This window comes from Anser anser (genome assembly GCF_964211835.1).
Source record: "Anser anser genome assembly, chromosome: 8".
Taxonomy (NCBI): Eukaryota; Metazoa; Chordata; class Aves; order Anseriformes; family Anatidae; genus Anser; species Anser anser.
In genome coordinates, this window is record NC_139728.1 from 3098245 (window position 1) to 3121824 (window position 23580).

The 23580-nt window shown below is 33.9% G+C and overlaps 1 protein-coding gene across 8 annotated transcripts in view; it reads right to left on the reverse strand.

Annotated features, from left to right (window-relative positions):
- The window catches only part of CDC14A (cell division cycle 14A), a 56073-nt gene that overhangs the window by 6236 nt on the left and 26257 nt on the right, over positions 1 to 23580 (reverse strand). For 5 of the 8 annotated variants that reach the window (XM_083846381.1, XM_083846379.1, XM_083846383.1 and 2 more), the window contains 10 exons: positions 19816 to 19882; positions 17470 to 17532; positions 14650 to 14737; positions 12604 to 12834; positions 10938 to 11076; positions 8134 to 8290; positions 7182 to 7297; positions 6608 to 6655; positions 5122 to 5250; positions 3869 to 4191 (listed from right to left, as the gene is read on the reverse strand). In XM_083846381.1, the coding sequence (XP_083702507.1) occupies positions 3869 to 4191; positions 5122 to 5250; positions 6608 to 6655; positions 7182 to 7297; positions 8134 to 8290; positions 10938 to 11076; positions 12604 to 12834; positions 14650 to 14737; positions 17470 to 17532; positions 19816 to 19882 (1361 nt within the window). The remainder of the gene's footprint in view (positions 1 to 3868; positions 4192 to 5121; positions 5251 to 6607; positions 6656 to 7181; positions 7298 to 8133; positions 8291 to 10937; positions 11077 to 12603; positions 12835 to 14649; positions 14738 to 17469; positions 17533 to 19815; positions 19883 to 23580) is intronic. The other 3 variants (XM_083846382.1, XM_083846380.1, XM_083846384.1) reach the window with 2 other exon arrangements.

The following is a 23580-nucleotide window of genomic DNA, read 5'->3' on the forward strand; positions in this document are numbered from 1 at the left end:
CAAAATATTACTTCAACCACTGACATCCAGATAAGACAACAATCTTCTGTGGTTCACAAATTGTTTCCAGGAAGAAAAGGGGGAAAAAAAATGATGCTTTTATTCAAGTAAATGCAGAATTCTACAAAAAAGAACAAGGAATGCAGGACATTTAACTATAATGTGTGTCAGTATCTTGGATAGCAAGAACTCCCCATCCCCCTGAACTTCCAGTGCATTAGAGTTAAAGAAGCTAATACAAGCTTTGAATATATAACCAGGATGGCACTAGGTAGAAGCTTTCTGCACCTGAAAGATGACAGAGTGCTACCTCTACTTTCTGAAAAATAATTTTCAAAAAACTGTAAAGGATTCTAACATTATCCAAAAGGATGTTTGAGCCAGTGTCATACATGCAAAGAGTTCTACTTACCAAAAGACAGCAAAACTGAGATAAATAGCATGAAATGTCTTCATGACAAGAAAATAAGCTAAAGGACTATAATAAAGAGATACATCAAGTTTCAGATTAAATGGACTGTCTTCCAGTAGTGGGACCAACTATCAAAATAAATAGTCTTCAAAATAAACCAATATCAAGTAGGATCTGTGATAGCCAGTAAATGTGAGACTCACTACTAGACAAACAAGTATGCAGAGATTAGATATTTGACTGTATAACCTCTACTCCTCATCAACAAATGGTATTTAAGCCAAGAACTCCTGAAAAGTTATACCATTACATCCATTACTAAGTCATTAAGATAGCAGCACATTCTAGAAAGCTACTTTTTCCTGTAGAAATACTTCCTGTTCAATCTAAAACTTCATTCTATGCCTAACAGATTTAATTTAAATCGTTATTTTAAGTCACTTAATAGTTTTGTTGCAAGGGAACAATATTTCCCTCCTTACAAAGATGTGCATAGCTTTACAGTGTCAGGATGACCATTTACCTGTTTGTTAATTACTCTTTTCCTCTTGCTTAAACTAAGCACGAATCAATGTTCCTCACTTTCCTCCCTTTTTGTAAGAATTTCTCACCTTTATCTAAGAAGGAAGCATGTAGCTCCAATACTAGACATAAGACAGTAATTTATATTGTAAACCCAGCCCCTTTTCCTACATGTTTGAGGAATTATTTGATCTGTTCCACTACCTTTAAATTTACAGCTTAATCTTTATTTCACAGCAGATTAAATAGCAACATAGTGCTAGCCTTCTGTAAATACCTAGACGGAATAAGAAACAAGGCATCAATCATTACTTAATTTCTAAGCCTATGCTTAAGGGGCAAGCCCACCAACTTTGCTTTTCTTGTTAAGGATTACTTGTAGCATAAAGCAACTACCTTTCCAAAGGAGATGACAGTTACAAATTTTTAAGATGTAGTATTTTTATTCAACCTCTAAAGCTTTAGCTGTTTGAGGAAGTGTCTTTTGTTCCTGGAATGGTTTGTATTACTATTTAGTACTCGTGTAACTAACTGGAGCTATTATAAATAACGGCAACTTATTTTTCATGATCAAGTCATGTTACTGGTGTAAGGCAACTCTACCCCTTAGGGCTCTCCATGTAGGTTTATGTATTAATGTGTAATATGTAGCTGTAACTAAGATATGGCTAAAAACAAAGAATTACTTCTGGCAGCATATCAGTTACACAAGGTACTCTATTGTACTATTGCTAGGTACTTCCTATTGTACTATTCTGTTACAGGAATGGATTGACCTTCCCAGGAATTATTGTTCAAATTTATTTAAATGTGACAATATTGAAGGTTATTGAAGGTGAGAAATCCAAAACTGAGATGCTTTGCCACTTAGATACTCAAATTAGTGATTGCTCTCTACCTTTCTTTGTGTACTGACTTTTGTTCCGCTATACACAGCTGGAGCCTTTGTCAGTTATCCTCTTCTGAGGAATTGAATTTCTGTAAGCATATTGGATACAAAACTGAGATCACCTAGAAAGTCTGACTTTCTAGAATCATCAGAATTTATGAACAAGTGAAATACTCATGGCTGTGTCTCAAATCAAATATCCTCAGTTTGCTGTACAGCTTTTCATCTTCTCTTTTCACCTCTGTGTCTGGAAGAATTCAACCAAACTAGTAGCTTGAACTAAAACAGTTTTGTTCTAGAACTGGTTTCCTTATAAAAGTTACTAGGATGGTTTCTGCATCCAACTTGAAACAAATCTCAGTTACGTATAGTTTGCCTCGTAAGATCCTATGTAACAGGTGAAAATAGTACCAATTTAAAGAGGTAAAATAACTTCAGGTAACTTAAAAGAATGTGGTAGTATTCAAGAACTCCCTAGGACATAAGTTACTGCCAGTGCTTAAAGTACTGTTTAAACTCAAATTTAAACTCAATACAGATCACTCAGTGATCCTAATATCGTGGAATATTAACACTTATCTGCAGAGAAGTTGCAGTGGATAAGAAGCACATCCTAGCACAACAACTCTACTTTTCAAATGCAAGCATCCATCGAAGTACTAACAAAACACCTAAGAGGTAACAAGTTCCCTCACAGCAGCTTTGTTTTCAAAATACTTTTCATACTAGCTAGGTTTCAGTCCCCCACACAAATTAATTCCACAATGAAACGGTGAAAATGCATTTCCTATTGTTGCCTATCCTCATACAGTGCAACTCATATACCCAAGCTATAAACCTGTGGCTTCTGACCTGTAAGTGGTGCCAATATACTAGCTGTTAATGAGAAGACTGGTCTCTCACTTCAGGAAAAAAAAGAGCACAACACAATCCATGAATGACCTTTTATGCTGATGTCCTAATAGCATGCAAGGTTTATATCGCCTGTTTTAAGGCAGGGGACTTGCCACACTGAAAAACAGTAGCAGGTATAACACTAAAACTTTAGTTGTACTGAAACAAATAATGTGTCTGTGGTAAGGAAACAAAGGAAAGGTGCAATATTCTGAAGTTAATTATACGTGAAGTTCATTTTATTTCCAGTGGCTGAAAAATGAAATATACGAAGCGTCAGTAATAAATGGAGGCTGATGGGTTCAATTAATTATAGGCAATATATTCCATTAAGTACTGTGCAGTAATTTTAATAATTAGTATGATATCCAATCTTTGGAAACCAGATATATTAAGTTGTTTTTTAAATGCTTATTTTTTCCCTGAAATTGACATTCTGTAGCTGAATTTATTTCCGATTCCACAAGTGAAGTCTCTGTAGTCTCTCTCTACATTTTGTACAGCATCACTTTCAAGTTGCACTAATTTGTTCACGTATCGTCTTTATACATACTCTTTCACTCAGAAAAAGGGCACAAAATAAACCCAAGGCAGCAAAGTTGTATAGGCAGGAAAACTAAAATGGTAAGACCATCAGAAATATATAGCCCTGAAATATTTTTAATGTTAGAAGAGGACTTCGGTTTCAAGTCAAGCACGCTCATCTTTTAAAGGAATCCTATCCTTAAGAATGCACTATCTTCCATTTAGTATGACACAAACAACACAAAAGTTTCTTTAAATCTATTTTTGCATGAAGATTAAGATACATAATAAAATTATAAACTATATTATGGATCATTTGAAATGAAAATCTAAAGGGGATGAAGGTCCATAAAAAAGGTATCAAGAAAGGTACTAGCTTAAGTTTAGTATTGATTTATTTTCATAAAACCTCCATGATCTAGATGCTAGAAAAAAGCAGAAAAAAAGCAGCTGAAATGATAGTTACTTAAAAAGGCAACAGAAAAAATACTGTTGAAAAGTATTACAGGAAGTCAGAAAATTAAGCTAGTTTAAGATTTTATTTTTTTTTAAACAACAGCTTTGCTCAGAGAAGCAAGGAAGATCAGCAGTGGTCAGAAGCCTGAAAGAGTTGTGACTGAACTTACAAGAATTGATCGATTCTGGTATTGTGCTTGAGGAGCTGTAAGGCCCATAAAGGAGGGTTGATGCGTACTCATCTGTCACGGCGCTGTGAAAACTGGTTTGGCTGCTCAGGTTGTTGCCACTACTGCTGTTTCTGTTGTACAAGTTGTTGTTCAGTTCATGGTTATTTCTGTGTGGCAGCTGCAAGCTGCCATTCAAGTGGCTGGAGATTTGGCTTACAGAAAAACCTGTCCTAGAGGACGATGATGTCATTTTGGTCTCATCATCATCTGAAGCAGCATACAGGTTCCCTAGAGAACTGGCTAGTCTGGAGTTTATGGAAATGCTGAATGGAAAACACATGGGGGAAAAAATACACACAATGTATGTAGTACGTACACGTAACAGACAATTCAGAAGACATTAGGTGAATAATATGGACCATTCTGAAACAATTAATGTGTGCACACAACTTCATCTTCTCTAAAGATGAAATTAAAAAGAGAATTCTGTGGTAGGAGTTCCCATACTTCATTTACTCAAGCCACTGTCAGCTTTCACCTCTGTCAAATCACACACACATGCAGGAGATTGTGTTAAAAGGTTGAGGCAGTGGCTGACCTACACTAACATACTTTGTCTACATGTAAGTTTAGGAACTCCTGTTTCTTAGAGGTAGTGCAATAAAAGTCTTCAAGTAACCAGGAAGGAACATGATAAAATTTGAGACTAACAATAAGGTATCAAGAAATATCTCTGATTTAGTTGTTTTAAAAGTAAATAGTTGTGCCCATAAGTTATGAAAAATACATCATTATATATTTAATTTGACATCCATAATTACTTAGTACAGTAGTAATAATGGAATTGAATAGCAATGAATCAAGGGTTCATGAAAATCATTTCAATTACAGCTCAGTATTTTTTTTTTTGAGATTAGTAATATACAGATTTATAGGAATAGTTGCAAAGCTCCTATAAATTCAGATGAATATAAAAAACTGAGCAACATAATACTGTTTCTGAATTGACACAATCCTCCCCAAACTCACACCAGTAGTGTTTTTACGTGTGTGTGTTTGGGGCAGGGTTGTTTGTTTTTTTCTCCCCATCTGTAGGCAACTGAAGTTGGGCTAGTAGAACAGCAAATAATTTTGTAAGTAAATGTAAGCCCTCTCACACCCAAGAACAGCAAGTCCTTCATAGACTGCATATGTGTTGAAAACCACTATAATATATAATAAGTATTTGTACCAAAATGAGAAATAAAAAAAACCTTTTAAGGTTAGAGCCTGAGGATGCGGTAAATCTGCTTATTCTTTCTGCAGACGGTAAATTAACTGTCATGACTTTGGAGGCCTTCAGTGGAGACATGGATCCTTCGGTGCTGCCTGAAGTATTCAGTCTAGAAGTAGTGGAGTTTTAGTGAGAAGTAAGATTATTATAATTGAAATGCACATCCCAAACACATAGTCTTTCAATACATAGACTGGTATTTTCAAAAGTGGTAATCTCAAGATGTTCTGAGAACTCAACAGCAAATGATTTGCCTGGTTTGAGAAATGCTTAAGGTGTTTTTCTCCTGCTATATCATATTATATAGTTATAGGCTACTTTTCACCTCAATATTTTGTGTCAAATTTGCAATGACAAAGAATACTTTTTTAGTTTAATAAAAATTAGTAAATGAAGAGCCTAGCAGTAGTATGAAATTCTCTCCATCGTTAGACCAAGGGGGTATAGTCATGATCAGCTCCTAAGGCCTTGGGTACAAGTCTCCAACTACAAGCACAGAAGGAATGACATAGAGCAGAAATAGCTTTACTTCCACACCAAAAAAAAAACACAACACCATGTAAACAGAAGTCTCTGAAGTTAGACACCTGGAATAATCTATCTCAAAAATCCAGGCTGCAATAAAACTGAAGGTAATGTGTTCTTTTTCATATTAATGCTTTATAATGACAAATACTATGCCTTACATAGCGTATTTTAAATGCAATGGTAAAGGGTGCAGTGGTTACAAAAGTATAAGACCTAGATCTACCATTCCTATAGCTCTTAAAGTTAAGTCAATTTTTATTCTAGGTTTTATTTTCTTTAGAGGGGAACTGTTAGTACTGTTTCAATTTCAGTATGTGTCATAAATGAAAAACATTTATGAAAGTGAAAAGAAACTGTTGGCTTTCTTGGATCCACAGAAACTTCTGGGAAGTACTTATTTGTAGTAAAAGGTACAGTGTCCTATTTTAAACCATCAGAAGGTACTAAAACTCAATATTCCAATATTCATATGGTACATCTTCTGATAAAAGTATTGATTGTATAGTCTCTAGTCCATCTACAAGAACCACCCAGACCACAACTTGTGATATACAGACAACATTTAGCTGATTTAGGTTTTTGAGACAAGTATTTATTTTTACAGAAATGAATGGGTTATGAGTTAACTATCCAGCCTTCATTGCATAACAGCATGGATATCAGAAAATATGACTGAAGAAATTACTTGTATGTACTAGTTATTAAGAAGAATTCAAGGTATCCCCAAAGTGCAGCTGTGTCCCTCTGCTTAACTACTTTTTTTTTTTTGCTATTTGCAGCTGCTTAAAAAAGTTTGTTCCCTGCCATTTCTCACAAGTCTGAAACTGCTAATCAATTGATGTGATATGCGTAACTCAAAACACTGAATACAGAAGACTAAAGTGGTATACATTTAGAACTATAATTGAATATATTAGATAATTTCTTAAGGTTAATACCTGAAAGGTTGAGATATGGACCTGGTGTGCAGTTTCATTTCTTGCAGCCTAAAGAAACGAAAGACGACATTTTAAAAATCAAAGGTTAATTTATTTCAAGTATACTTGCATATTTCACACAGGCTTTAAAGTACGACACTAACTTAATTTTAATTGAAACAGCAGAGATCATTTAGTATTAAGAAACTGCGGGTTTAATTCCAAACTTTACATTTTTACAGACCCTAAAAGATTCAAAATTGATATAACAAGACAGAAAAACTACAGAAATTAAGAAGTATTTTTGTTAGGGACAAGTTTTAAAATGCTACATAATATAAGTATGAAGGTTTTGAAATAATCTTCTGCTTTATCTTTTGCTGCTAAAAAGTAAGTAGTTACCCGGAACAGGAAGACAGAAAATAAAAGAACAAATTATTAAAATAAATATGCAACTAATACACACACACAAATTTCCACCACAGAAGTGGCACAACTAGTACCACTGCTTAAACAAAATGGCGTACTTGCTATAAAGATCTGATAGCATAGAGTGAATTTAAAATTGCAAATTACCACAGAATTATTTAATTACCTCAGAGCTCCAGTTGTAGTTGAGCATGTCCTTCTCCGACTTTTTAAGGCATGAAGCTTATCTCCCTGTGTCATGCCATTCTTTGCTTCCATACCTGCTTTGTCTTCAAATTCATTCTGTGAAACAAAGTATGCAAAGAAATATACAAAATTTTTAAGAGCAATGTAGTTTAAAACTAATGAACATCTCCTTTGCAAAGATTAACATTTAAAAGGCTATTTTACAATCTTTTGCATTAATGGGGCACTATGCTAATCTTTGTACAGTTCCAGTGAATAAAACGTGTCATTGTACAAATGCACAATCTAACCTCAAAATCAGTTCAGAATGCTCAAATCTAATGCCACTATGTATTTAAATAAGTCTGTTTTTATAGTACCTGAATTCCAACTCTTTCCTCCATAACTATTATTAACAGTTTAAAGTTTTTACTAGTTCAGAAGAAGAAATACGTTCACTTTAGCTGACACTTCATGCCTCTCCTCACAATAAATAATTATAAGATCCTTACCCCAAATGTACACATAACAGCAGTAATCCACAACACTGCAATAAAGGGATGGACATCTATACACTCATGCATTATCAGCTAGAAGCTTGAAATAAGTAGATTTCCATTAGGAAAATTTATCCCCTATGTTTTCAAAACAAACGAAAAACCACAACTTTAAACTGTGGAAGACTTATCTGAAATTACACAAACCTTCCTGAAGTATAAGTGACCAGAAGTGACCTACACTTTTACATATATTTCACAAAAAGTTTTAAATATAATCCAAGCTTTTTTGTTTTTGAGAAAATTGAGATTTGTTCTAATTGTCACATATTTAAAAAGATAGAAGTCCAAAAAACCCTAAAAGTGATCTATACCAAAACCTAAAAGTGATCTGTAGCTACTTATAATGATCAGCTCTATCTCTGCTTATCTGAAATTCTTCTTATGAACACTTACCTCCCCGTACTGATCCAAGTCTTGTACTTTGTTCAAGTTGTCACTGATTGACATATCACTCAAGCCACAAAGAACTCTGTTAATGTTTCCATCAACTACTCGTTGTTTCTGTTTGGATTGGATGAGATCTCCCTCCAGCCATAACATTGCTTGCTTCCTTTTGGATTCAAAACAAATCAATTAACATCAATAAATTTGCACACAGATAAAAACAATATGGAAACATGCTACTTTTATAGATTGACAACATTTGAATCCTCTGTGCATCTTCAACTGAAAATAAATAATCTGCACATTTTATCACTAAAAAAATCATCTTTGATGGTTAAAAAATGAAAAAAGAAACTTAATCTCTAAACAAGTCTGTAGCCATCGAAGAAATTAAAACTTCATTTTACAAAATCCTATTAGTAAAAGAGATTAACTAAATGAATTGCCATAGCATTTAAAGGCTCTTAAAAGCCATTTTAAAAAAAATCATATAAATTAATTCTTTTATATACATAATGGGTAGAATAAAGTACGACACCACACTAACTTACTATCAGCATAAGTTTTGTATATATGGATATTGTGTGGCAAAAGTGGTCATAGTCACGTAAAGTTTAACAGGAGTTTAGGAGCAACTTTCAGAAAATACAAGATTATATCCTTTAGACAGGTGGCAAAAATAATCATCATTTAATTGCTATGTACTTGGGCATAGCACGCTTTTGCTGGATAGATACCTGTCAAGCTTCTATACATGGAAGTTCCAGTTCAAGAACTGAGATCCTATTACATATTATCATAACAAAATTAATTTCTTAAAACTGAACAGAAAAAAGTCTGAGAAGATAATTTCACCGGAAACTTTTCTTCGAAAACAGAATATTACGGTAAAGCTTAAGAATCAGGTAGCCTGAGCCAATTGCCCAAGCTTGCACAATAACAAATGGGAAAGGTAAACACTTCCTGAAAGATTTCACTACATCCCAAGAAAACAAAGTGTGTTGGGGGGGGTGGAAAGCACACAAAACCACTAAATCCACCTAACAAAAGTAGCCTATAAGGTGTTCTTGAATTTGAATACCTCTGAAGTCTTTCAAGATTAATTGCATTCACAGTAGCAAACTCATTTGATACCCTCCTACCCAAGTGAGGTTTTTTTTTCCTACCAAAAAAAAAAAAAACGCAACACTGTTCAAAACCTCCTTCAATAAACCTCAAAGGAGGTAAGGAGATGAAGTTTTGACATCTATGAAGGCTGGGAGAGCAAATTTGTAAGATTTAACCTTTTTGTCAGATGCAATTTTGCAGTCCTGAGACCAAGACTTTTCATATTAGACTGATAAAACTGATGTTAGCTTCTTCCTCCTCATTCCCATTTTGAGGCTACTGGTGATATCACTTGAATTTTGTTTGAATATCAAAACAGGTATCTATTGCCATTAGGACAAGAGAAAATTCTCACTGACCAATACAACAACTCTTGGATATAAGTGATATAGATACTAATGAAAAAAATCTGAAAGATCTTTGGCTATCTACAAAATCAAACCAAGTGTTTCAAGGCCACTGCAGAAGAGACTTAGTTACTGTATTTCTCGTTCTTCAAGTGAACAGCACTTACTAATCACCTAATATCTTCCTCTCTTATTCTTGCTGTTTTGTGGAAGTTATTTTTAAAAATTGATCAACCAAGGATCAGCAGGGTGTGGAAAAATTTGATCCGTCTTCAGTGAGCACTTGTGGTTCGTGAAAGTTTGTGATTTACAGCATTTTGAATAATGGTGGGCCATTTCTCAAATAAATGAGTGTCCATTCCAAGGAGTAGAACGTAAATAGGAATCCTAATTCATGCTCCATTTCTGTTAGGAATTACAGTAACACTTCTTTCTCTGGTATCCTATTTTAGATGCAAGGTCAAATAATGTTTTACTGTATTTATACAGTATCTTTTCCTCATAACAATGAAAACGCCTTCAGCTAAACAACAGAAGGTATCACCTCAGAAATATCAGCTATTACAGTAGTAATTCAACACAGAAGTCACTATGAAATTAAACCTAACATCAACATCACTGAAGACAGTGTAATTGTACTATCTATTTCCAGACAGACCCAGTCAGGATCAAACCTTGAATCTCCCATTCAAATTACCTGTACACACAGTGTTTTCAAAATAAAGTATATAGTCAAATTTGAGAACGAGCCATATTAAAACCATACAATTATGTTTTGCTAATAACTACATTAGCTCCAGGTCAGAAATGTTCATACGAAGGAATCTGGCCAGGAATCTGACAGAGAGCATAAGTTGTCCACCACAGACTTATTTAATCCTTAGTTACAATAAAAATAATGAGTCAATTATTACTATGGCAAGATTCAAGTGTCATCATAGGCTTGAAGTATATAAAGTATGTCTTTTTCTATATTAACATTTTAATAAATCTTTACTGTTGATTTAATCTTACATCTACACCTGGAGTTTATACTGCCAATGTGTTTGTCTTTATCTCCTAAGCCCCCCAGATCACAAATATGCAGTCTTGAGACCCTCTGCCCCTGAAGGCAACAAAATGCACAGTGCTCCAGAGAAGCTGATTGCTAACAAGTAAATTCTATTTTTAGAATAGAATTTTTTAGAATAGAATTTTTTTCTATCTACCTCAATCTCAAATTAATCTCAACTTAAATATGTTACAACAGGCAGTAATATACGATATTAGAAGACAGAAAATAGATCCTAAACAATAGCACAAGATGGATAAAGATGTAGAAAAACAGTTGATTCTTAGTAGCAAACCAAATACACATACTCTTCCAAGAAGTGTTGCTGAGGTCCTATAATAGAGCCTGGTCGACATATTCTTATCCAAGCAATGGCTTCAGCATGCGTGAATCTATAGTGTTTCATTATGTAGCAGGCAATCAGTGTTCCTGTTCTCCCCAGGCCAGCTAAAGAAACACAAATATTACATACAAAGTCATAAGCATTTCATAATTATCAAATTCAAGTATAAGATAGAAGACAACTTTTTAATAATGTTGTTTACCACTAATATTTGAAGAAAATTTCTGATTCAGTATCCTGTTTGCCATATTATTGGATTTCAGTGCTGTACATATATGAACTAGTATATCATATTTACAAAAAAAATCTTTAAGAAAACATGCAACTGATCACTTCTTCCTCGTGCACTTCTACCTCATACATTTTTTAAGGATTGATATTTAGGAAAACTGTGACCTAGCTGGATTTTGTACTTGCAAAACTAGTTAAGTAAGTAAATCTAGATAACTTTGTGCCTCCAGATATTTATCGACCTCCCCCACCCCTTTAAGCCTGCTCCTTTTCAGGCTGAATGGTCCCAACCCACTCCTCATAGGAGAGGTGCTCCAGTCCTTCGATCAGGCCCTACGTTGGACCATTTCTGGTAAGTCCATGTCTGTCTTGTACTGAGGAGCCCAGAACTGGACACAGCACTTCAGGTGAGGCTTCACCAATGCTGAATAGAGTAGAAGGATCACCTCTCTTGACTGCTGGCAATACTTTGCCTAATGCAGCCAAGAATACTGTTGCCTTCTTAGTGGTAAGGGCACAGTGCTAAGTTGTTCAACTTGGTGTCCACCAGGACTCCTAGGTCCTTTTCTGCAAAGTTGCTGTCCACAGCCAGGTGAGTCCCAGCACATACTGGTGCCTAGAGTTGTTCTTCCCCTGTACTTGGTGAACTATCTATATAAAAAGCAATATGTATTGAACAGCATACAATTCTGCCACACCAACAAGTTGCTGGCAAATAAGCTTGTTTACCTGACATGCATTTTTAGTGCTCATGGGGAAAAAAACAACAACGTTGATTGAATAGCACTATTATTGTTTCAGCAAGACATTTGTCTCCACAATGTCCTTACACAATTCTTTAAACATACATCAAGATGAACCCTTCAGAGCCTTTGTTAATCCTTCTTGACTAAGCATGTTCTGTATATTTTCTAGCTGATATGCTGACATAGGCTGGTTTGAAATACTGGCATCACAATAACTCACATTAACGTGAAATGCAGAAGTTATGCTCCACAGAAAAATGTAGAATAACAGTCCCAAAAGCACAAATAAACCCTTTCAGTCTTTGGCATTTCCTAGCAGATTAGTATAATGCTAACTGAGAAAGAATAATGCAAAAGAGAAGTCTGCATTAACTAAAACTCATGCCTTCAAGTGACACTAAAAGGAAAAAAAAACAAAACAGAACAATGAACAACAGCGTCAGTTTCTGTAAGCAGTAGTGTAGGCTGAAAGAGCTTAATATGCACAGAAAAATATTTGGTATTTGTCATGTATTTAGTCAAATTATAAAGCAATATTACTTTCACAAGAATAAGTTATTTTTCAGGGTTTTATCATTTTAAATTTTTGAAATAAATTCTGTGCATGTATACTTATTTTGAACTTCAGTATGAGAAATAAATAAGCACAAATACCTTTACAATGTACAGCAATAGCACCACCAGCATTCTCACAAATGTTGAGGAACCTTTGAACTATATTGTCGCTTGGTGTACTTCCGTCTATGAAGAACAAGTCATAATGCTCAAACCCAGCATCAGTAAAACGTTTTGCCTCATAAATTTTTTTGTTTAGCCTTATGATTGATGTGACATTATGTTTCCTGAAATAGGGAAAGTAGGCTTCAGGTGCATGAAGGGGATAACCTATAAAAAACAAATAAAGCAAAGTGTGTTGCAACAACTGTTTTATGAGAATGAAGTTCAATGTCCTGCTAGTCAAAACCCTTTTAAAAATTTTTGACTAGTAAACATCCTAATATTGAAGATGTTTTAATATTTTATTCAGAATAATAAAGTTGTTGATATTGAAAACGCCCACAAAATGCTCATGAAGACCACTATAATTAAAAGAAATCCGAAAAAAATAAAGCACAGCATTTCTGAAGCACTGTACTGCCTCTTGTTTAGCCCACTCCCCTCTACTTGTAGAGATTTACAGATATTTGAAAGCTAACTACATATAGCATTTCAGAACAGCTCTTCATCGTAAGAAGAAAACATGCTTTAATAGGACAAATTGTGTGTATGAGGAAAACAGATTGGTGATCTACATTATGGACAAGAGAAGTAGTCAAGGGTAAAGTAGTGCCAGAAAAATTTATGCTTCACTGTGATGAAAAAAAGCTTTATTGCCTTGATTCAATTGAGACACAATATGATCCTCTAGAGAGAAAAGAAAGGATTAAGTGATGTTCTCATCAAATTTGTATTTAGTTTACTTCTCCTTTACCTTTAATTTGCCAACTACTTTCTTTTCCCAGCTCCTTCTTGATAAGTTTCTGCTAATTTATGCTAGATTTCACCTCAGCCCATATATTTTTCTGATTCTTAAATAGGTTTACAGTTACTTCCTTCCACATCAATTACACTCTAAAATTAAGCAGCTTCTTAGTATCTGCACACATTCCTGAATCGAATATTTTTAAATATCAGCTGCCTAGACAGTAAGTAGTGTAAAACTGCAGAAAAGGTGCAGGTGAAATTAGTCTACATTATATCCCCACCAATACAACAGCATTACTACATCTAACTTTCCCCTAGATCAAACAGGTTTGAGACATTTCATGGGACATTTCTACAAGTCATATATGCATTGGTAAATGCAATTAGAGTCACAGCATAATGAGAAAAATGTAGCTTTGTAATGTGTACTTACTCTCATAACTGGATCATAAGCATTAGTGTTCATTTAATAGTATTTCAGTTATATGCATGTTAAAAACATAAGTTTTCCAGATTCTACAGAATAATTTAGATCATTTTTGAAGATGTTCTGCAAGAAGTGACTCTAACGGTGACTAGGGGAAAATCCAAACCAACCAAAATATTATCTCCCTAGATTTTGATTAAATCTTCAGTGGACACATTGTGCAATTAGAGTAAACATGAGAGCGCACTAGTGAAGAGGTAGATATTCAGAAAACACGCTCTTAGAAACAAAATAGCATGGCACAAGGAATGAGGTGAAATTAAGCAAGAAATGTGACTGACTTTCCTTTTAGCTGGACCAAATCTCTTTGTCAGTCAAGTTTCTCTTTTATATTCCATATGTTCATTAGAATTACATATGTTCCTTCCATTATCCCAAGTAGGAAAGACAAGCTTCTTTTAAAGACTTTCCTTGCCTTTGTTACAAAACCCTTAATACAGTCTTCCTTTACTATATGCAACTCACCTTTAATTCTGCATACTTATCCTATCAGGTGTCACTTTCCAGAAGATAACTAAAGTACCTGAGTTTTTCTGGCATTTTTCTCTGAATCAAAATCACTGACTGTTAGAAGAGACCTTTGAAATTAAGTTCTATGACTGCATACAAAATCTTCACTGCATGATTATTTCTGAAGACAATCTATAAACATCTATGATCTTTTGCTCATTTACTACATATGAGTAACATGCTACAAAAAAGTTCAAAGAATAGCACTAAAATATACACTTTAAAACCCTGAACCATACCATTTTCAAGTTTGCTTTTTGGGTGCGGTCCACTAAATGCCAGAAATTTTCCTGGAACAATCCAGTTGAAGTCACCATTTTCTACTCGCTAGAAAAAATTGCAAGAAAGAAAAACATTGTAATATCTCTAGATACAAGTTTAAACAATTAGTTTATTCCTTATGGTTTTTTTACTATGTTCTTGCTGCATTAAAACACTTCAAATCTAAGTTTGTCCTATATTTATAAGCTAAATAGGAACTAAACATAAGCTGTTTCTCAGAAATCTTTTAATAAAACATAGCCACGAAAAATTTTGCTGAAGTTTTTCAAATAAATGCAGATCCTATATTTAAGGTATTTGTCCCGTACAGGGCTCTGGAACCAGGACATACGGAAAAATGCTTCCCTGTAAGGCACTGGGAAGTAGGCACTAAAAAGCCAATTCATGGAAACCAAATTAAAAAGAACAATTAGCCTTCAAAAGCAATTATCCTTTCTCTCTAGAAACTGAGATTCACACATTGGCATAGCTCTAATGAGCTAGCAATCATAGAAGCAAAATATAGATCAAAATAAAAAATAAAAAATAAACTGAGGTTTTGCATCTCTTCGCAAAAATTGCTTTTCATTTTTAAATGAAAACTTCAGAAAGGTTCTGTGAATTCTTTTATTGATCAAACTGAAGAATGCCTTTTTTTTTTTTAAATGAAGACTGCCCATTCCTCATTTGGCAATGCAATTATTGTCAGCATGACTTTTAAGGACATGGCATTCAGTTCAACTGCATTATGAAGCTTGTGTTTTTTGCTCTCAGCTCATCAAAACATCTTAATGAGTGAAAGGTTCTGATAATGGGCATTACTGTAATCAATTCACCAACTGTTTGCTTAGGTAACCCCATTAGGCTTGCTCTAAATATCCTCAGACAGCAAAAACTCCAGTAAGTTAACAAGCTTGCGTAAGGGCTAGTGAAATGATTCTTTCTGCCAAGTCAGGATCGCTCCTCGCAACACACAAATTTCTATTCCAGACTGCAATCTCAATATCATGGCACCTCTACTCCCTTTAATAAAGGGATTCTGTTCAATCAATCTGAATTGTTTTTATATTTGCATTACCAGTTTTATTTATGAATTAATTCTTTGTAGCACACAGCTTTTTGTGAATAATTTAAATTTTAACCACTCTGAACTATATATATATATATTCAACACTATATGCAAATATCACTGTGGCAAATTGAGAACTTGATTAACAAAAGGGGAATTAGCTGCCTTGATAGTGTAGTAAGATGGAAGAACTCTATAGTTCATCTTTATAGATGAAACTGAATTTCCATTAGCCTGTTCCTTTTAAATCTTATGCAACTTTTCTCCACACAACTACACATCTGAAGATCTAACATAGCAAAAAGATGGAACATTTAAAGTTCTAGAAATACAGCACAGTATACATATCTAAAATACAAAGCTGACCACCATACATAAAATAGAAGACACACAAAGACTGGACAAAAAAATTAAAGAGGATTCCAAGTTCTCACAAACTCAGACAGCAAGCAGGATTCATTCAGACATGCATACATTTCACAGAAATGTAAAACGATGTTAAGCATTAAACGAGATAATAGGGCTGTTTTGTATACAGCTTTAGTCAATTGTTCTAATACTTTTCAGGCAGCTCATTGTATACTACGTATACACATTCCTAAGAGTTTCCACCCACCATTCGTTTTTAGAACAAAATTTTACTGTTATACACAGATTAAGCTAAAACTAAGTAGTTCATCAAAGGCTACACTAATTTCTCAAGCTACGCTAATGTTCTGAACTCTAAGAAGAGAGTTGAATATATATTCAAACATTTAGTACACCTCTAGTCTATAAATCTTTCTCCCTAACCCATGCAATAGCAAGAACTATAGACAGCTCCAAAAATAACTTCCAATACAACTACATTGTTTGTCAGTCTTCATTAAAAACCCTCTTCCTTCTTTTGAGTGAAAATATTAGACAAAAACACCCAACTAATCTGGATATACACTTTGGGCCTGGAATTTCCTCTGGACACAGCACAGCTCACAGGTGCAGCAAGAGCATATTTCAAAGATTCTCTGCAGCAATATTGCTTGAGATGACTGTCTACTACTAGAAGATAGGGATGAGAAGAACTTACACAGCTTACATTTTAAATTACAGAATAAAGTCCTGAAGGAATCCAGAGCCACCCAGAGCATCTATTCTTCACTTGTAAGACAAGTGGCAGAAAATTGAATGACATTTTAGCTTTCTGGGACTTCATTAGGGAAATCTTTTAGATGTATTTTAATTACTAGAATCCCCACATAATGCACTGATACAAAAAAGTGACCTCAGAATGTGCTTAATCTATATGGCTATACAAAAATTTATCATATACCTAGGACTAATAGCATCTCAAGAAGCTGTTCCACAGGTGTTGAAAGAAAACAGATTATGTGGGTCATCTGAGAGACTTGGAGTCATATCCTGGAAGAAGAATGGGAAAGCATGAAAGCAGTCCCAGAAGCCAGGAAGGCTATGAGAAAACAGATTTCTTGCAATTTCAGTGCCTCGCATTGTAATGATATTCATCTTGCATATTGTTCAGACAGAATACAGTTTCAGATATCTGTAGGCTTCCAACGATTACCTAACCAAGGGAACTGGGTTGTGGTTTCATGTACTTACCGTACATACAAAGACTGAGTTTTACTTGAATTAAAATGTTTTTCCAATATATTTTAAACTTGTGGGATACTAGGTATTCTAACTTATTTTAAGGCAAACCAGACACTTTAAACTCATTAAATGTACAAACCTCATAGTGTTCATATTCATCCACATCAAATGTCTTAAAGTCAAAAAATCCATGCTGTAAGGCCTAAAAGGCAACAATGTGTCAGTTCATTCTTAAGTATGATTTATAATCTCATTTTGTAATGCTGTTCTTAAAAATTAAAACTAAATCACTAAATGTTTGTGCTTTTGGCTTGCTGAAGTCTCTACGTTAAGACAACATTCAATTTTGCACAGATTAACAACACAGACAACAAAAACTTTAACGATGTCCAAAAACATCAGGTTCATTATTTCCCCTTCAAAGACATTATGATGTGACATAAGTTTGTTGCATCTCACTTAAATCTTAAAACTGAGTCTCCACACGCTCCTGTGTTTTTCTTCTTTAAGGCAGATGACAAAAAGTAATTCCCTTTTCGTCATATAGTCATTTGATAATTTCTGTGCTGAATATATTTAACATTCTATATTTTATGACCAAAATGCACACAAAAAGTTTATTGCTTTCTGTATTTAATATGACACTCTGATTTTATTACCCTAATACCCAGGCAAAAATCTTATACAGATACAATTACTGTGTATAACCTGTATTTTGTGATTTTTTGTTAATACTTCTCTCAATGTATTCCATTGATAGAATGAAGTTAACAAGACTATGGTAGACACGATTTATTACATGATTGAAAGAAATTAAGTTTTGTATTTGATTCCTGTACTATTATTTAATAACTCAATTTTGTACTACAGATTTGTATATGACAGAATATTAAAAACAATTTTATGAATAAGCTATCGATACCACAAATTTATTCCAAAGAATTGGAGAAATACATTTCTGCAGCATATATTTATACTGAATCTAACACATTCTGGAAAGTATAGACATTGCACAACATTCTATGATTAAGGTGTGTTAACAAAAGACCATATATCTAAGCTTTAGAAAACAATCATGTTCACCACGTTTTGCTACAAATATTTTTCTTTCTTTTTAGGCAAAACTAAAATAGTTTATTTAAATAGACAATGTTGTCATGAAACCTAAGATACGGAGAGGTTTCTTTGAATGGCAGATCTAGAAAAATGTAATTCATTGAAGCATGGCTAGATGGCTACACTCCAGAGTTTGTAGGCCCCCTGGATTATGTGCATGTAATATATGCAACAAAGTAATGAAATTTACTCAAATAGACTAAGATTTTACTTTAGATTTAGCCATACAGTTTCTGCTCAAAGCGGCTTTATTTCTGTAGGTGAATTGGACAAAGATTCAATAAATTTTATGGGAACAGAAGAGGAAAAAATGGTTTTCAGAGTCCTTTTGACGTGTTTGTTGTAGATAAATCATACTGACTGCTTCATAGAATTTCAGGATCTGTAGAAAGCCACAAAAATTAAGAGTCTGACTGTTAACTGACAGCTCCTTTCCCACCCCCACAGAACTAAAAATATTAAGCTTGATCTGTCCTTTTTTCAATTTTTAAGAAACACTTGTTTTGCCATACTTTTAAGAATTACAAATAGTCTATAAAGTGTCAGTACAGAACCATTTATATAACCTGTTCCTCTCATCAAGATCACTGGGAAATTGGATGAACAAAATTTGATCTTTGCTTACAGTATCAAGTATATACTGTAACACCAAGTTGACAATTAAAACGTAAAATAACATTTTAAAAAGCAGCACTGAAGATTAATTTTCCCCAGGACCATAACCACAAATTTAACAATTTAAATTATGCTTTTCAAATTATTTTTGATAAATTCATAATTTTTACATTGATAATTATACATATTTTGAAACCACAGCACATGCAAGGCAGAGCTTTAACAAGCAAGTTGACAAACTTTTTTAAATGACACGCCATAACACTAGTAAGAAACACTAGTTTTCATTCTTTTTAAACAATTCTGGAAAGAATAGGTGTCAAACACTGAAATGGAGTTAAGTATCCACAAAAAAAAAAAATGCAAAAAACAGTGCTTAGATTAAATCACAGAATACCGAAGTACCTTGATTTTATCAACTTATGTTTATAAATGATTTGTTAGCAGATCTAGTGCATTACCTGCAACCCCACCCTGAGATGGGGCCTGGGATGTTTGCACATTCTAATTCATAAAGTGAGCTACAGAAAGTTATCAAAGGCTAACCAAGCAGAAACATAACCTTCTTTTCCCTTCTTCCCTTGTCACTACTCAAACACAGTTCTCAGTAACTTAGACTTCATGACAGCACGCTACTCATCGACATGCATCTTGCTTTGAAACCAGATTTTCTTCTAATGTATTTTAAGAGTGTTTTACTTCACTTTTTTAAAAGACAACTTAAACCTGTTTTGCTAAGGAAAACCATGATTACCTTATTTATTCCCTGTAAGCAGTCCAAGATTGTGAGATTGTATGTGCAGTTCCCAAATGAAGCATCCCTATAGATTTAACAAATTAAATATAAACATTATTATTTTAGAACTTAGGGAAAGACAGCACACAATAAAATATATTCAAGCTATTCAATCCCCTCTGAGAACTCTGTATTAAAGTTCCAAGACGACATTCCTTTACCAGCTCTTTCATGCTAAAGCACACCCTTACCAAGGATGTAGCTCAGTGTAAATACAGTTGATACTGTAAATTATGTTACGTGCATGTTTTTGTCAGGTACCCACATGGAATAGATACAAAATTGAAAATTACGTGACCTTGATTCTGCCACTCTGAAAACAACAATTCCTCTTTTAAAGATGACAGAATGGCAAAAAGCAAAACATTCAAGAAGTAAGACACCAACATAAAAAATAACAGCAACGTGTTTTGTGGAAAAAAGAAAAAGTACTTCTCAAACTTTGCTTCAGACCAGTCTGCATTTTAACAGTGACTTCTTAATCAGTCATTTAAGAAATCTTTTTTAGTTTTGCTCTAAGCTATCTTATCACAAATGTTAAGAACTGCAATTTGTGAGAATAACAAAATACTAGGTTTCAGCCAGATACATCTTTAATAATTTATTCAAAATTTCAATCTTTCACTGACTGGTTTTGGTTTTTTTGAGAATCTACTTGCTATATATAGTATGAAATTTGTAGTATCAATACGGTCCTTCAATCTCAAGTGCTTAAAGAGTAAAATACTCTCACACATTCTTTAAGAGCAGAATTACAGCAGTTTTAAGCAAGCAATGTTCACAGAAAACACAGTTGATTTAGGAAAATTAAAAGCTACAAATTTGGTAGTTTCATATTACAGTTTACTCCAGAAAATCTTTCAAGTTATTAGATTACAAAAAGAAATACTTAACGCAATGTTTTAGAATGGGAATTTCCAAGTGTGAATACATCTTCAATATTCAAATCTAGCAAAGAAGTTTTTTCAAAATGTAAAGCCATAGAGTATTTTCATTAAATAAACAGATTATATCAAAGCAGTAAACGATAAACCTAAAAGACAATATATTTTTCTACAGAGAAAAGTTGAAGATCTTTTTGTCATAAGCTTTTCAGAAAAGAAAAAGGTCTTCTGAGAAAAAAAATCTTTAGGACCAAATGGGAACATGTACATAACAGAAAAATCTTTAAAAGCTATAACAGTTTCATGAAAGAGTTGACAGAAACAACAAAACCTAAAACAATGCAAACCACAAAACTAATTATTTAGAGAAATATGAATAGAAAACATGATTGTAACAGATGTCCCGTATTAGGTTATTTTGCTGTAACAAAAATATGATTTTGTATCTGTTTATAACTACTTCAACCAATAGTACATAAAATACTGCAGAAAAAAAGCAACACAATTAATAAGAAGTGGTATGATGGAGAGGGAAGGAGGACCTAGAACTTGACCAAGACACACGAGGTAAGCCTATCACAATTTCAGCTATAGAGTTTTCTTAGCTACAGTTCCCACAGACAGCTATTGCTAGAAGTTGTGCACACTGAGCTTGCATCTAAAAAACTCACACCCTCATCTATCTTTTGTGGTAGACAGTGATGAAACACTAATGAACGTGATAAAACACTAATTACTAAAATGTAATGAAACAAACAAACAGTAGCTATGAATGGCAGTGCAGCATGGTACTGACATAACACCTGGAAGCAGTGGCTTACTATCATCTAATGCTTCAAGGGAAAGCATGATGTTTGATGCACTGTGGCAAATACAGAGTATATTATATGAGACTTTGCCATAATATCTCCCTCAAGTATCTTCTGGTAACAAAAAAGAAATCAAAAGTTACTTCTATAATAATTTGGAAAACAAGTAAAATGGAACAAAATCTATTTTTGTCCTTAACACCATAACAATTTTTATTTTAGGCCTCCCATTCCTTTTTCAGGGTAAAGCTAGGAAAAAACGTCTATATTTCTAGCTTCCAGAAGTACAACTGCCTGTTTAGAATTAAATCTAGATGCACTCCCCCTTTCTGAAACTTCTCTGTTCTCCGTTTCAGAATTTTAAGCTAAACTATCTACAGGTATTAAATGAAAAGGATTGATCTGGCAGAAATTATGTATAATCCATGAGGACTCTGTATGCTGAAAACTAATGTACAGAAGAAAAATCTTCTATTAGCTTCAAAGAAACATAGTAATTCATATGAAACTAAAATTCCATACATTCTTCCTACTTAAACTTATTCTTCTCTTTTGTCTACTAGTCTACAGGAAACTAATGCACGTGCTTACATTTAAGACCGTAGTCATTTTTAAGTTACTGGGACTACTTATGCATATGCAAAAACATTTTGCTTTTTGCTGATGGAAAAAGAGCTATTTGGATTTACAATTTTTGTTTGTTTTTTTAACTGTTAAGTCTACGTTAAAGAAAACACAGAGAAAAGGAAGATTTCTGTTATTTGATGTGAAACGAAAAGATCATACACAGACGTCTCCTGCATGGTATTACAGTGTGGGCGCTGTTTTCTGTTGTTGATCATGTGTTTCATTCCAGCATTCTTTTAATCTTTTATGGCTAAATGCATAACCAGCTTCATTTTCAAACAGTGCTTTAGCAACGATTACCTGATAACTATTTGGTTATCAAAATCAGAAAAAGTGTGAATATTTCTGACATACAGATGTAGCATAAATCTGAGCTGGCATTACAGAGCTGCAAATCCCACATCCAATTTCAGTTATCGGAGCTGACCTCAATACTGCATAATGCTTTCTACTTTACCAAACCTCTAAATGCTGTCAATAACAAAATAAGTTGTTTCCCTAGCACTTGCAAATAAAGAAATAAAACCTAAACTCTAGCTCTGAAATTCATGTAATATCTAGAGATTTAACACAACTAAATTAAAATACATTTGTTTTTTTCTCTTTGTATTGAAGTCAATACAGAGCAGTTCAAGTTGAAAATCCAAAGCAGTTTTATAATAGGAAACTCTTATTTATGATGGTTTCAAATGGTGTTAGTACTGTTTTCTTAAGAGGAAGCAAGAAGATACAGCACAAGATCTTCAGGAGACTAGAGCATCACCAAGTGACAGTGAGTCAGCCAAAAATAAGATGAAAGTTTCTCAAATACAGCAGTGTCTAATCCTCCTGCTCTATATTTGTTATTTCCATTACAAAAATAAAATAATTTCCATAGAACTTGTAAGCGGGGTATACTGATTTCCTTCCACCCCTGAACAATATTCACTGAAGCTGTCTTCAAATGAAATACCCAGCTGAAGATCTAAGCCGATTAAGGCCTTCTGAGGTCACTGAGCTAGATGAAAGTAGATCAGTTCGCTGGTGATCTTTTCATGTAAACACACGTCAGGACTCTGTGAAGAATCTGACAGTCTTGCAGAGCTTCCTTCTATCTATTGAAAGTTGTCTGTTGTTTTTTTCCCAAATAGAAGACACTTCAGATATCAAATTAACAAACTTGTTAAATAATCTAGCTGTAACACTGAACCTTTCATCACTACACACCGATAAACTCTTACACTTGAAACTATTCAAACAGAGATAACCTGTACTACAGAAGTTATATAATATCTAAGTTCCAGGCTTGAAAAAAATTAAATTCAAGACAGTAAGTACTGAATACCTGTGAGTAATATCCCCAATTATTTCCTTCCTAAACCTTAGAATAGGAGGAAAAGCACAAGACATTCGGGTTACATTTT